Source organism: Artibeus jamaicensis, unplaced genomic scaffold (genome assembly GCF_021234435.1).
Source record: "Artibeus jamaicensis isolate MK-2021 breed Jamaican fruit bat unplaced genomic scaffold, CSHL_Jam_final scaffold_614, whole genome shotgun sequence".
Classification (NCBI taxonomy): domain Eukaryota; kingdom Metazoa; phylum Chordata; class Mammalia; order Chiroptera; family Phyllostomidae; genus Artibeus; species Artibeus jamaicensis.
The window spans coordinates 7,224,733-7,239,628 of record NW_026522050.1 but is presented as its reverse complement, the minus strand read 5'-3'; the positions used below and the strand labels follow the sequence as shown (position 1 = coordinate 7,239,628).

At 36.1% G+C, this 14,896-nt stretch overlaps 1 protein-coding gene across 1 annotated transcript; it reads left to right on the top strand.

The window, feature by feature from the left end:
- The first annotated feature begins 12,832 nt into the window (after nt 1-12,832).
- Nucleotides 12,833-13,810, top strand: LOC128626534 (olfactory receptor 5T2-like). The gene has a single exon (XM_053659218.1). It carries the CDS (start codon nt 12,860-12,862, stop codon nt 13,808-13,810), a length of 951 nt encoding a protein of 316 aa, XP_053515193.1. The 5' UTR covers nt 12,833-12,859.
- The last annotated feature ends 1,086 nt before the right edge of the window (nt 13,811-14,896 follow it).

Below are 14,896 nucleotides of genomic sequence, written 5' to 3'. Positions count from 1 at the left end.
AGTTACTTATTCAAAGTGCCATTCAAAAGCTGGGTACAGAGATGGCATATTAATCAAGGGAATCTGGCTTCTTCCCTCACCCACTAATCCACTCTTGTCAATGCATAATCTATACACGGTCACACACACATGCACATGCACACTTTTATGAGGTATTTAGTATATGCTTAAGACAGCCAGCTATACTCCATTGCCACATTAACATTAAGCAGCAATTAAAAAACTTTTAATGGTTTTCTTATACTTTGAGGCCATAAACTCCATTGGACTAGGTGAAAAATGAGTGTTTGGTGCAATTCTTGTGAGAGAAGTTGTGTGTGTGCTGGTAGGGCTGTTGCAGGTTGCCAGTTAGAGCTTGTGATTAGGGAATTAGATGCATCTTAGAAAGTTGTATCTCACAAAAAATCTACCTTCAGCCCTCTGGCTTTCTTAGTGGTGTCATTTATGTATTTGTTTGTCGTACTGTAAATAACAGGTTCAGCTTCAGGATGACCATGTGTAGAACTGAGATAAATTTACCAATACTGGAAGAAGACTCCCGTGATAGGTGGACACAGAAGTCAGGTGAGAGGCCCATAGAGAGAAGATTTTCCTCTTCCCACTGAAAAAGGCTTTAAGGCTGAGAAAATAGTGAAAAAGCAGGAGCTGACGCTATGATAAAACGGATCACTTTCCTTCAGTTGCCTGGTGTGGAGAAATGCCACTCATTTACTGATCCATCTGCAGAGGCTAGCTGAAGAAGGGGAGGAGATCACAGACAGAATTATTCATAACTTAAAAAATTTTTTATTTAGTTATTTTTCAAGTACACTTTTCTATTTATTTCTCCCATCCCAGCCCACCGTCCCCCATGCACCCCACCTCCCTCCCATTTCCACCCCCCTTAATTATTGTCCATGTGTCCTTTATACTTGTTCTTCTAAATCCCTCTTTTCCCACTTTTTCCCCTTAAATTCCCTCCCCTCTCCTCTCTGGTCGCTGTCCCTTTGTTCTCTATTTCAGTTTATTTGTTTTTATTTTGCTTGCTTGTCTGTTTTTTTGTTTCACTTCCTGTGAAGGTGAGATCATATGGTATTTGTCTTTCAACACCTGGCTTATTTCACTCAGCATAATGCTTTCCAGTTCCATCCATGTTGTTGCAAAGGGTAGTAGTACCTTCTTTCTCTCTGCTGCATAGAGCTCCATTGTGTATGTGTACCACAATTTTTGGATCCATTCATTTACTGATGGGCACCTAGGTTGCTTCCAACTCTTGGCTATTGTAAATTGTGCTGCTATGAACATTGTGGCGCACAGGTTCTTTGAAATTGATGTTTTAGGATTCATAGGATATAATCCTAGCAGTGGAATTGCTGGATAAAATACAGGTCAATTTTTATTTTTCTGAGAAAATTCCATACTGTTTTCCATAATGGTTGTACCAGTCTGCAATCCCACCAACAGCAAACTAAGGTCCCCTTTTATCCACAACCTCTCCAACATTTGTTGTTGGTTGCTTTGTTTATGATAGCCATCCTGACTGGTGTAAAGTGGTATCTCATTGTGGTTTTAATTTGCATCTCTTTGATAGCTAGTGATATTGAGAATCTCTACATGTATCTCTGGATCTTCTGTATGTCCTCCTTGGAGAAGTGTCTGTTCAAGTCCTTTTCCCATTTTTTAATTGGGTTGGGTGTCTTCTTAGAGTGGAGTCGTGTAAGTTCTTTGTATATTTTGGAGATCAAACCTGTGTCTGAGGTATCACTGGCAATCATGTTTTCCCATACAGTTGGTTGTCTTTTTAATTTAATACTGTTTCCTTTAGCCACGCAGAAGCTTTTTATTTTGATGGAATCCCATTTATTTAGTCTTTCCTTTATATTCCTTGCTCTACAGGACATATAAGTAAAAATGTTGCTGCCTGAAATATCTGAGGTTTTCTTGCCAATGTTCTCCTCTAGGACTTTAATGGTGTCATGGCTTATATTTAAGTCTTTTATCCACCTTGAATTTATTTTGGTGTATGGTGTAAGTCTGTGCTCAAGTTTCATTTTCTTCCACATAGGTGTCCAGTTCTCCCAACACCATTTGTTGAAGAGGCTATCTTTGCTCCATTTTATGTTACTTCCCCCTTTGTCAAATATTAATTGACTGTAGAGAGTTGGGTTGATTTCTGGGCTCTCTGTTCTGTTCCATTGGTCTATGTGCCTATTTTTATGCCAGTACCAGGCTGTTTTGATTACAGTGGCCTTGGAATACAGTTTGATATCAGGTATTCTGATCCCTCCTACTTTGTTCTTCTTTCTCAAAATAGCAGCTGCTACACGTGCTCATTTGTGGTTCGACATAAATTTTTGAAGTGTTTGTCTATGTCTGTAATTATGCCATTGGTACTTTAATAGGTATTGCATTGAATCTGTATATTGCTTTGGGTAGTGTGGACATTTTGATGATGTTAATTCTTCCAATCCATGAACAAGGTATATGTTTCCATTTGTTTGTGTCTTCCTTGATTTCATTCTTCAGGGCTGTGTAGTTTTCTGCATACAGGTCTTGTACCTCCTTAGTTAGGTTTATTCCCAGATATTTTATTTTTGTTTTTGCTATATCAAATGAGATTTTTTCCTTGATTTCTGCTTCTGCTGATTCATTGTTGGTATACAAAAATGCCTTTGATTTCTGGATATTGATTTTGTAACCCCCTGTTTTACCAAATTCATTAATTAGTTCGAGCAGTTTTGGGGTAGAATCTATAGGATTTTCCATGTACACTATCATGTCATCTGTAAACTGTGGCAGTATTTTTCCTCCTTTCATATTAGGATGCCTTTTATTTCCTTTTCTTGCCTGATCACTGTGGCTAAAATTTCCAATACTATATTGAATAGAAGTGGGGAAAGTGGACAACCTTGTCTTGTTCCTGATCTTAGTGGAAAAACTTTTAGTTTTTGCCCATTGAGTATGATGTTGGCTGTAGGTCTTTCATATGTGGTCTTTATTATATTGAGGAATGCTCCCTCTATTCCCACTTTGCTGAGTGCTTTTATCATAAATGGGTGTTGTACCTTATCAAAAGCTTTTTCTGCATCTATTGATATGATCATGTGGTTTTTTTCTTTGCTTTTGCTTATGTGATGTATTACATTTACTGATTTGCAAATATTGAACCATCCCTGCATCCCTGGGATGAATCACACTTGTTCATGGTGTATGATCTTTTTAATATATTGTTGGATGAGATTTGCCAATATTTTGTTAAGAAACTTAGCATCTATGTTCATCAGCGATATTGGCCTGAAGTTTTCTTTCTTTGTTGTGTCTCTATCTGGTTTTGGAATAAGGATGATGCTGGCTTCATAAAAAGAGTTTGGGAGTTTTCCATCCTTCTGGATTTTTTGGAATAGTCTGTGGAGAATAGGGGTTAGCTCTTCCTTAAATGCTTTGTAGAATTCTCCTGTGAAGCCATCTGGTCCAGGGCTTTTGTGTGATGGGAGTTTTTTGATTACTGCTTCAATTTCTTTTGCTGTTATTGACCTATTCAGATTTTCTGATTCTTTTTCATTGAGTTTTGGAAGGTTATATTTTTCTACAAATGTATCCATTTGCCCTAGGTTTTCAAATTTCTTGGCATGCAGTCCTTCATAGTAATTTCTTACAATCCCTTCTGTTTCTGTGGTATCAGTTGTAATCTCCCCTCTTTCATTTCTGATTGTGTTTATTTGTGTTCTCTCTCTTCTTTTCTTGATGAGCCTACTTAAAGGCTTGTCTATTTTGTTTATCTTCTCAAAGAACCAACTCCTGGATTCATTGATCCTTACAATTGTGCTTTTAATCTCTATGTCATTTAATTCTGCTCTGATCTTGGTTGTTTCCATCCTTCTGCTTGCTCTGGGCTGTCTTTGTTGTTGTTCCTTGAGTTCTTGCCAGTGTAGAGTTAGGTTGTTTGTTTGAGTTGTTTCTATCTTCTTTAGGTAGGCCTGTATTGCTATAAACTTCCCTCTCAGCACTGCCTTGGCTGTGTCCCATAAGTTTTGGGTTGTTGTGAGATCATTTTCATTTGTTTCCTGAAATGTTTTGATTTCTTCCCTAATTTCATTCTTGACCCATTCATTGTTTAACAGCATACCATTCAGTCTCCATGATTTTGGGTGCTTTGTGTTTTTTTCTTTGGGGTTGGTTTCCAATTTCAGTCCCTTGTGGTCAGAGAAGATGCTTGGTATGATTTCAATTTTCTTTAATTTGTGGAGGCTTGTTTTGTGTCCTACCATGTGGTCTATCTTTGAAAATGTTCCATGTGCATTTGAAAAGAAAGTGTATTTAGCTTCTTTGGGATGAGGGGCTCTATATATATATCAGTTAAGTCCATTTCATCTAGGGTGTTGTTTAATGCCACAATATCTTTGTTGATATTTTGTTTGGAAGATCTGTCCATTTTTGAGAGTGGGGTGTTAAAATCCCCTACTATAATTGTGTTGCTGTCAATGTCTTTCTTGAAGTCCTCTAAGATTTTCTTGATATATTTGGGTGCTCCTATGATTGTTGCATATATATTTATGATGTTAATGTCTTCTTGGTGGATTCTTCCCTTGAGTATAATGAAGTGAGCTTCTGGATCTCTCTTTATGACCCTCTTTTTGAAGTCTAATTTGTGTGATATGAGAATTACTACCCCAGATTTTTTTCTTGTTCGTTTGCTGGGAAAACTTATTTCTAGCCTTTCACTTTTAGTCTGTGATGGTCTGTTGTCCTGAGGTGGGTCTCTTGTAGGCAGCATATGTGTGGGTCATGCTTTCTTATCCATTCAGCTATTCTGTGTCTTTTGATTGGAGCATTTAATCCTTTTACACTTAAGGTTATTATTGATAGGTACTTATTCATTGCCATTTTGTACCTGTGTTCCTCTCTGTCTCCCTCTTATCCTTCCTTCCCTTAAAGCAGTCCTTTTAGTATTTCTTGTAGAGCTGGTTTGGTGAAGGCATATTCTTTTAGGCTTCTTTTGTCTTGGAAGCTCTTTATTTGGCCATCTATCTTGATTGAGAGCCTTGCTGGGTAAAGTAGCCTTGGTTGTAGGCCTCTGGTTCTCATTACTTGGAATATTTCTTGCCATTCTCTTCTTGCTTGGAATGTTTCCATTGAGAAGTCAGTAGCTAACCTTATTGGGGCTCCCTTGTATGTTACTTCTTTTTTCTCCCTTGCTGCCTTTAAGATTCTCTCTTTGTCTTGGAATTTTGCCATTTTAATGATGATGTGTCTTGAAGTGGGCCTCCTTGGGTTCCTCTTGATTGGGACTCTCTGTGATTCCTGGATTTGTGTGACTTTTTCTCTCATCAAATTAGGGAAATTTTCTCTCATTACACTTTCAAATGTGTTTTCTATCCCTTGTTCTTGTTCTTCTTCTCCTGGTATTCCTATTATTCAGATATTATTACATTTCATATTGTCTTGCATTTCTCTTAATCCTTCTTCATTTTTTCTGAGCCTCTTTTCATTTTCTTGCTCTTTCTGTGAGATGCTTTCTACCTTGTCCTCCAACTTGCTAATCCTATCCTCTGCCTCAACTATCCTACTTTTGAAACTTTCTACTGTGTTCTAATTCGGAAATTGTATTCTTCATTTCCTCTTGTCCCTTGCTGATATTTTATATTTCCTTTTTCATGTTGATGCAGTTTGCAGAGAGATCATTGTAGCTAATTCTGTAGTTTCTGGTAGCTCAATGTGAGCTCTTTGAACTTCGTAATAACCGGTTCTTTGAATTTACTATCCGATAGTTGATTAGCCTCTATTTGATCTAACAGTCTTTCTGAAGTTTCTGCTTTTTCTTTTATTTGGGGATTGTTTCTTTGTCTTCCCATTGTTTGAAACTCTTCTTGTTAGTCTCAGCTTCTAAAATTGATCTGTTCTGACTCCCTGGGTTTATGGTATGAACTTCTGTGGTATAATACTCGTAAATTTCAGTGGTGCAGACTCCTTTAGGTATGTTGATGTTCTCCGTCTCCACTACTCCTGCACTGGTCCTCGAGCTGATCCTTGAGCTGGTCACCTCCCATAGCCAAGTCCTCTGGCACCCAGGCCCTTCACAGGGCCTACAGATTTATAACTTTCTTTTATCAAAGTACTTCAGAATCAGTGGAAAGGATTTGTGTACCAAGGAGCTCTTGTTGCCCCAGATGAATGACAAGACAATCCACCACGTACAAATTCCCTCAGAAATCACAACAGAATACAGTGAAGGGTTACAAATAGCGACATAGCATTCGTAAGCCACAGAAGCAAAGGTAATGGATTCTGTGTCCGGAAAAGCACACAAAAAATAAAACTTCAAGGCATGGCCATAATAAGAAATAGGTTTGTTCTCTGAAAGGAAATTGGTCAGCATTTTGGGAGCCATGACTAGGGAGTAAGAAAGGTCTACAAAGGGTAGTTTACTAAGGAAAAATTACATGGGGGATTGGAAATATGGATTAATTTTAAATAACATCCCTAATACATTGTCCCCATTGAAGTCATACAATACAGTGTCAGAACCATAAGGAGCAGGACCATCTACACAGTCCAGGTGGAGATGGGCATTCTAAGAGAATAAGCTCAGTCATCTTAGTGTAGGTACCAGTTATAGATTCCATGTTCTATGATGTTTTGTTTTTATGAGAATTCTAACATGCTAAAATGCCATATTGATGGAAAGAAAAAATAGATATCATTATAAGGTTATTTCATTGTTTCAACAAACTTATAAACAAGTAATAAAATAAAGAACCTCAGCCACAATCCTTTTCAAATACAAACCCTGAGAAACACATATAGGAAATTATATATATTTTAGTTTGATATACTCCCATTCATTTATTCTTGCCTTTACTTCCTTGCTTTGGGGTCAAACTCATAAAATACTCTGTAAGATCAAGCTCCATTAATTTCTTCTGTGTAATTCAGTGTTTCAAGTCTTATACTTAAGTCTTTGATCCATTTTGAGTTAATTTTTGTGTATGGGAACACAGTCTAGCTTCATTCTTTTTGCATGTGACTTTCCAATTTTTCTAGCACAGTTCATTGGAGAGGCTTTCTTTTCTCCATTGAATTTTTTGACTCCTTTATTGAGAATTATTTGCCCACATTCATTTGGGTTTATTCTGAGCTCTCAGTTCTGTTCCACAGTTCTGTCCCAACACTGTGTCTTGGTTCTTCTGCCAACCATGTTGTTTTAATTATTGTACTCTGTGGTATAATTTGAAGTCTCGGATGGTGATGCAACCACCTTTCTTCTTTTTTTTTCCAAATTGCTTTGGCTGTTTGGGGTCTTCTGTGGTTTCATACAACTACAATGATATTCTTATTCTATTTCTTTTAAAAATGTAATTAGTATTTTGATAATGATTGCATTAAATCTGTACATTGTTTTGGGTAATATGAACATTTTAACTATGTTGATTTAAGGTATTTAAAGGTAATTTAAGTGAAGTCTTTAAGGTATTCACTATAAAGAACCATGTCATCAGCAAAAATTTTATTATTTTTCTTCTTGATTTGTTTGTCTTTAATTACTTTCTCGTGCCTCGTTGCTCTGGCTAGACCACCCAGTTCTACTTGGAATGAGAGTGCTGAGAATGATCATCTTGTCCTGTTCCTGATCTTAGAGGAAAAGCTCTCAGTTTTTCGCCACTGAGTAGGATATGAGACCAGTGTTTGTCCTGTAAGGCCCTTATGATGTCAATAGATCTTCTTTCTATTTTATTGGGTGTTTTAATTATAAACAGATATCTTGCCAAATGCTTTCTCTGCAATTCTCAATGTGATTATGTGATTTTTACCCTTTATTTTGTTCATGTGATGTATTACATTGAAATAGATCAAAGACCTAAATCTAAGACCCGAAACACTAAATTACAAAGAAGGTACTAAAACTATGGACTCTGATCTTAGAGAATATTGTATGAATTAGACTTCAAAGGCAAAGGAAGTAAAGGTGGAAACAAAGGGGACTGTATCAAACTCAAAAGCTTCTGCACATCAAAAGAAACTGCCAACAGAACAAAAAAGCAGCCATCCAAATTGAAGATATTTGAAAACAATAGCTCTGACAGAATTTACACCTAACTTATATATAAACAACTCATACATATGAATACCAAACAAACAATCTGACTTAAAAATGGGCAGAGGACCTGAACAGATGGTTCTCCCAAGAACACATACAAATGCCTATCAGATATATGAAAAGATGCTCAACTTCACTAGCTATTAGGGAAATGCAAATCACAGCTATAATCAGATGTGACCTCACTCCTGTTAGAATGGCTATCATCACCATAAGACAAAATATAACAAGTGTTGGAAAGATTGTAGAAAAAAGGAACCCTCTTTCACTTCTGGTAGGAACGTAAACTGGTATAGCCATGTGGGGAAGCAGTTTAGAGCTTCCTTAAAAAAATAAGAATAGTTACCATATGGCCCAGAAACACCTCTTCTGAGTGCATACCCCCAAAATCTAAAAAGCTTGAGTGGCAAAGACACATGCACCTACATGTTCATTGCAGTGCTATCCACAGTGGCCAAAATGTGGAAACCATGAAAGTGTCCTTCAATAATAGCTCTTCCATAGAGGATTCAGTAAAGAACATGTGGTACATAGTACAATGGAACACTGCTTAGCCATAAGAAAAGATGTAATTCTGCCATTTGCCATAATGTGGATAGACTTTGAGAATATCATGTTAAGTGAAATAAGTCGGTCATAAAAAGCTAAGAACCACATGTTTTCACTTATATATGAGGTAAAAACTGAAACTCATAGGTATAGACAACAGTATTGTGGCTGTCAGAGGGTGTGGGATGGGGGAGTAATAAAGAGTAAAGGCAGTCAAACCTATGGTGACAGAAGGTGGTTTGACTTTGGGTGCAAAATGCAATATACAGAGCATGGGCCATAGAGATGTGCACTTGAAATCTACATAATCTTGTTGACCAGTGTCACCCCAATAAATTTAATTATAAAATAAAATAAAAGTACAATACGTATAGATACAAAAAAAGAAATGTACTTAATGGTACTAATCATCATAAGGCATCATAATAACCATAGGCTGGAGGACTTGATTATTTAATAAATATCACATGTAGTAAATTATTCCATAACAGTTTTTCTTTCTAATTATTGAGTAAATCATCATGTTGTTATCTTGAACCAGAAGATAATTGAGTCATGTTCCCCTTGGGGAAACTCTTTCATTTTCATTAATCATTGACTAAGGGAATATAAATGATCTAAATTACTGTGTTCATAATGTATCTAAACCTTCACTTGGTGATACACAGGTAAATAGAGAAAAATTTAGGTCACTTGAAAAATAGTTTATGAGGTCCGACCTAAAAATGTGAATGCCAAATGTTATAAAATCTCCTCTAGTTGTTCCCTATCGCCTGAGTAACTACAACCCAAAAGATACAAACTATTGAATTTATGTTTGCAGAGTTAAGTAGGAGTTTTCCAAATTGAGTGTCTGCTTTTGTTTTTATGGTGGAAGGAGAATGATCAGATTAAAGCCAGAACAATAAAGAAAACATTGGACCTATTCAACTACCTGAGTGCTTGTATTTTGCTCTAATGAAGAAATAATCAATTATCCTTTATTTTGCTAGTTTTGTGATATAGAAGTCACTTCAAGTTAATGCTATTTCATAATATTCTCTAGTTTTAATGTTTAAAGTCTATTTAAATATATATCGAGAATCATGTTTTATTTCACTGTGAGTGACAATAGGAGAGGGCAGTTACAGAATGAGGCCATGATACAGTAAGAGACACTATAATGCTGGGGAATGTGCTCAGTGCATGGCCATTATTATTTTTCTCCACTTTGCCAACTTACTATTTCAGCGCTGAGGCGAAGATGTTTGGAATTTTCTGCCTTCTATGAAAACTGTGTCTTTGAACTGGTTTGGTATTAATTTCAAAAGCTGATGCTATATTATTAAATTCTTAAAAATCACAGGCATTTTTCTTTATAACTCTGAATCTTTTCAAAGGATTTTAATATTGACTTATGTATACCAAATATAATATTTATTTTGGCATCTAAGGGAAATACCTGATTCAGCTAAGATTTAGCTAGTGTTCAACATTGTAGTCTTCTACTATCTTACTTTCCCAAGTAAAATTAAGCCCACGGTAATGTGGCAAATGCAATTGTGATGAGCTGTGTGGTTAAAGAAAAAATCATAATTGAAATAAGATTCATTGTATTTAATCTTGAAAGAATAATATCTCAGTACTTATTAATAATTACAAAACAAATATAATACATTTAGCTAAGAATGAAATATAGCTGGAAGCTAAGGTCATATATTTTCAATGATTAGTGATAATATTAGTTTTGGAATCTAATATTTACTCTAACATTTAAAAATAAATATATCTGATGACAAAGGGTCAATTATATAGTCATCAATAATTTGTAACAAAAAATGACAAAATTGAAAGAAATTGCTTTACACATGTATTGCTTTACACATTTAATTAGTCTGCCTATATGCTATCATATCTGCTTAGTCATTCAAACATATTGCTATTTTAAAGGGGAATAAACTGTGAAGAGGAAGCCTAATCTCACACTTGACATTTTTTTTAGCTTTTCAAATTTTACTTTTAAATGTTATATGGGATGTGAACTCGTGAGAAGAAAGCATGAAAGCTTCGTACAAAAATAACAAATTAATATGATTTTAAAATGCATTTTTTTTTGCTTTTTTTAAATTAATTTTTTACTCTCAATAAACAGTATTTATTATTTCACCTGCTACATATTTATTTATTTTTTTAACATGCTTTTTATTTAGTTATTTTTCAAATACAGTTTTTTGTCTATTTCTCCCATCCCAGCCTCCCCTGCCCCTTGCTCCCCACCTCCCTCCCATTTCCACCCCCCTTAGTTCTCATTCCTGTGTCCTTCCTATTTGTTCCTCCAAATCCCTCCCCCTCTTTCCCCTTAACTTCCCTTCCTTCTCCCCTCTGGTCACTGTCCTATTTTTCTCTATTTCAGTGTCTTTTTTTTCTGCTTGCTTGTTTGTTTTGTTGTTTAGCTTCCTGTTAAAGGTGAGATCATATGGTATTTGTCTTTCAGCACCTGGCCTAGTTCACTCAGCATAATGCTTTCCAGTTCCATCCATGTTGTTGCAAAAGGTACCTTCTTTCTCTCTGCAGCATAGAGCTCCATTGTGTATATGTACCACAATTTTTGGATCCATTCATTTACTGATGGGCACCTAGGTTGCTTCCAACTCTTGGCTATTGTAAATTGTGCTGCTATGAACATTGTGGTGCATAGGTTCTTTGATATTGATGTTTTAGGATTCTTAGGATATAATCCCAGCAGTGGAATTGCTGGGTCAAAAGGCAGGTCGATTTTTATTTTTCTGAGAAAATTCCATACTGTTTTCCATAATGGTTGTACCAGTCTGTAATCCCACCAACAGTGAATTAAGGACCCCTTTTCCCCACAACCCCTCCAACATTTGTTGTTTGTTGCTTTGTTTATGATAGCCATCCTGACTGGTATAAAGTGGTATCTCATTGTTGTTTTAATTTGCATCTCTCTGATAGCTAATGATATTGAGCATCTCTTCATGTGTCTCTCAATGTTCTGTATGTCCTCCTTGGAGAAGTGTTTGTTCAAGTCCTTTTCCCATTCTTAGGGTGGAGTCGTGTAAGTTCTTTGTATATTTTGGAGATTAAACCTTTGTCTGAGGTATCATTGGCAAATATGTTTTCCCATACAGTTGGTTGTCTTGCTAATTTAATACTGTTTTCTTTAGCCACGCAGAAGCTTTTTATTTTGATGAGATCCCATTTGTTTGTTCTTTCCTTTATATTCCTTGCTCTAGGGGACATATCAGTAAAAAAGTTGCTGCGTGAAATATCTGAGATTTTCTTGCCGATGTTCTCCTCTGGGACTTTAATGGTCACACTTGACATTTAATCATGACCAGGGCAATGAGCACTCACTTTTGGATCTAAATTCTATGTTATTTTTCCTAAACAGGTATGTCATTGAACTGAGATCAAGAATTGAGGTTAATTTTATCTTGTGACTTTTGGTCATATTTTTAATACAGACTTAATCATTTTCATTGAAGTTTGTATTTCAATTTGGCTTACTGTTATCATGAGCCATCATCCATTAAAAATTCTTGATTGTTCTTTCAGATAAACCTAAGATCTAACAGAGGAAGAAGTTTTTACACATTAGCTCATGAAATGTTACAATCAATGCAGCAGCTACTCTGTAGAACAAAAACAAATTCAGCTTGTTCTCTGTTGAACATAACTGTCAAAATTCAACTTTATTCACATATTTTATCAATTTTTACCCCAGTGTTGCAGAATAAATATTAATATTCTCATTCTATAGGTGATTAACTTATAGTATATCATTTTACAGCATTACTGAAAGGTCTAGAATGCTGACTTTCTATTCTGATGCTCTGCACACTGATATACTATCTGATGTGAATCACTATCAAAAGAAAATTATTTTTAATCAATCACTTGGTGTTCTAAAGTGACTTAATCAGAAAACAGCTAATAGAATGCATTTATAAATTATCAATTAACCTGATAGCTTTGGAAATGTCATGGATTCACATAGTCAGTGGACACCTACCATTTCCATTTAATTTTGCAGTGAGTGGCATGGACACTTGACCCACTTACTTGTCACTATCTACTGATCTGCAACTTGGAAATTCTACATTGCCAAAAAATAATTTGAAAACATGGCTCAACACCTTGTGTCACAATATTGAGTCACAACTCTGTGTATTCTTTTTGTAGTAAGTAAATTGGAATTGCACTAATATCTTTATGCTTGTTTTATAAGATGTCAACATGAAGAATGTCACTGAAGTTACTACATTTGTACTGAAAGGATTCACAGAAAATTTACAAGTGCAAATCATCTTATTCTTCCTATTTCTAGCAATTTACCTCTTTACTCTGGTGGGAAATTTAGGGCTGATTGTATTGGTCATTGGAGATTCCAGGCTCCACAACCCCATGTACTATTTTCTCTGTGTGCTATCATCTGTGGATGCCTGCTTCTCCTCAGTAATTACACCAAATATGTTAGTAGATTTTCTGTCAAAGACTAAAGTCATTTCACTCCTTGGATGTGCAACACAGATGTTTCTCGCAGTTACTTTTGGGACCACAGAATGCTTCCTCTTGGCTGCAATGGCATATGATCGCTATGTGGCAATCTACAACCCTCTCCTGTATTCAGTTAGCATGTCACCCAGAGTCTATGTGCCACTCATCATTGCTTCCTACATAGGTGGCATTGTGAATGCCTCTACACACACAGTAGCCACGTTTAGCCTATCCTTCTGTGCCTCCAATGAAATCAGACATGTCTTTTGTGACATCCCTCCCCTCCTTGCTATTTCCTGTTCTGACACTGACACAAACCAGCTTCTACTCTTCTATTTTGTGGGCTCCATTGAGATCGTCACTATCCTGATTGTCCTGATCTCCTATGGCTTCATTCTGTTGGCTATTCTGAGGACACGTTCTGCTGAAGGGAGGAGAAAAGTCTTTTCTACATGTGGCTCTCACTTAACAGGAGTGTCAGTTTATCATGGAACAATCCTCTTCATGTATGTGAGACCGAGTTCTAGCTATGCCTTGGACCATGACATGATAGTGTCAACATTTTATGCCATTGTGATTCCCATGCTGAATCCCATCATCCATAGTCTGAGGAACAAAGATGTGAAAGAGGCAATGAAAAGAGTATTTGGGGAAAATGGGATTTTCAATAAAGTATCTTTTTACAGTTAAAAATTAGTTAAAAATTGACAGTTATGTTATATGCTTCAATGTTAAAAAGACATGAGGAGCCTGTTTGCTTTTCTTGTCAGAATGGCTATCATCAATATATCAACAAATGATTGTTTGCTAACATGAAGAGAAAAGGGAACCATTGTGCACCCTGGGTGGGAATGCAGGTTGGTGCAGCCACTGTGGAAAGCAGATTGGACTTAATGAAAAATGTAAAGATGTAGCCCTGACCACTGTGCCTCATCTAGCTGGGTATTAGCCCACAGACTGAATGGTCCCCAGTTAGTTTCCCTTTCAGGACACATGACTGAGTAGTGGGTTCCATCCCCAGTTGGGACATGTAAAAGAAGCACCCAACTGATCAATGTGTCTATCACTTCCTATTTGACGTCTTTCCCCTCTCCTAAAAAACAAATCAATAAAATCTGTTAGAATGTAGCTTACAAAAATTTATAAATAGAACTGAATGGTAAAGTGAGGATAAATGGTGATTGAAGGAGACATAATTTGGGTGATGAACACACAACACAATTTACAGATGATGTAGTATAGAGCTGTAACCCTGAAACCTATGTAATTTTCTTAAACAATGTCACCTAATTAATTCAATCAAAAAATATATCAAAAATTTCAAAAGTTGAAAAATATTTTATAAATATAAAAATGGAACTGCCTTAAGACCCAATGATTCCACTTCCGGAATTATATCTGGAAAAAACTAAAATGCTAATTTAAAAAATATATATGCACCTCTATGTTCATTGCAGAGTTAATTAAACAGCCAAGGTTTGGAAGCAGCCAAAGTGCTTATCAGTAACTGAGTGGATAAGAACACTTGTGGTAGTTTACACAATGGCATACAACTCGACCATAAAACAGAAAGTAATTTTACCTTTTGCAATATCATGGATGGGTATAGCAGATATTATGCTAAGTGAAATAAGCCAATCAGAGAAAGACAAGTACCATATGATTTCACTTTGATCTGGAACCTAATGAACAGAATAAGGTAACAAACAAAATAGAAACAGATTCATAGACACAGAGAACAGATGACAGTTGTCAGAGGAGAGAGAGTTTGGGGGA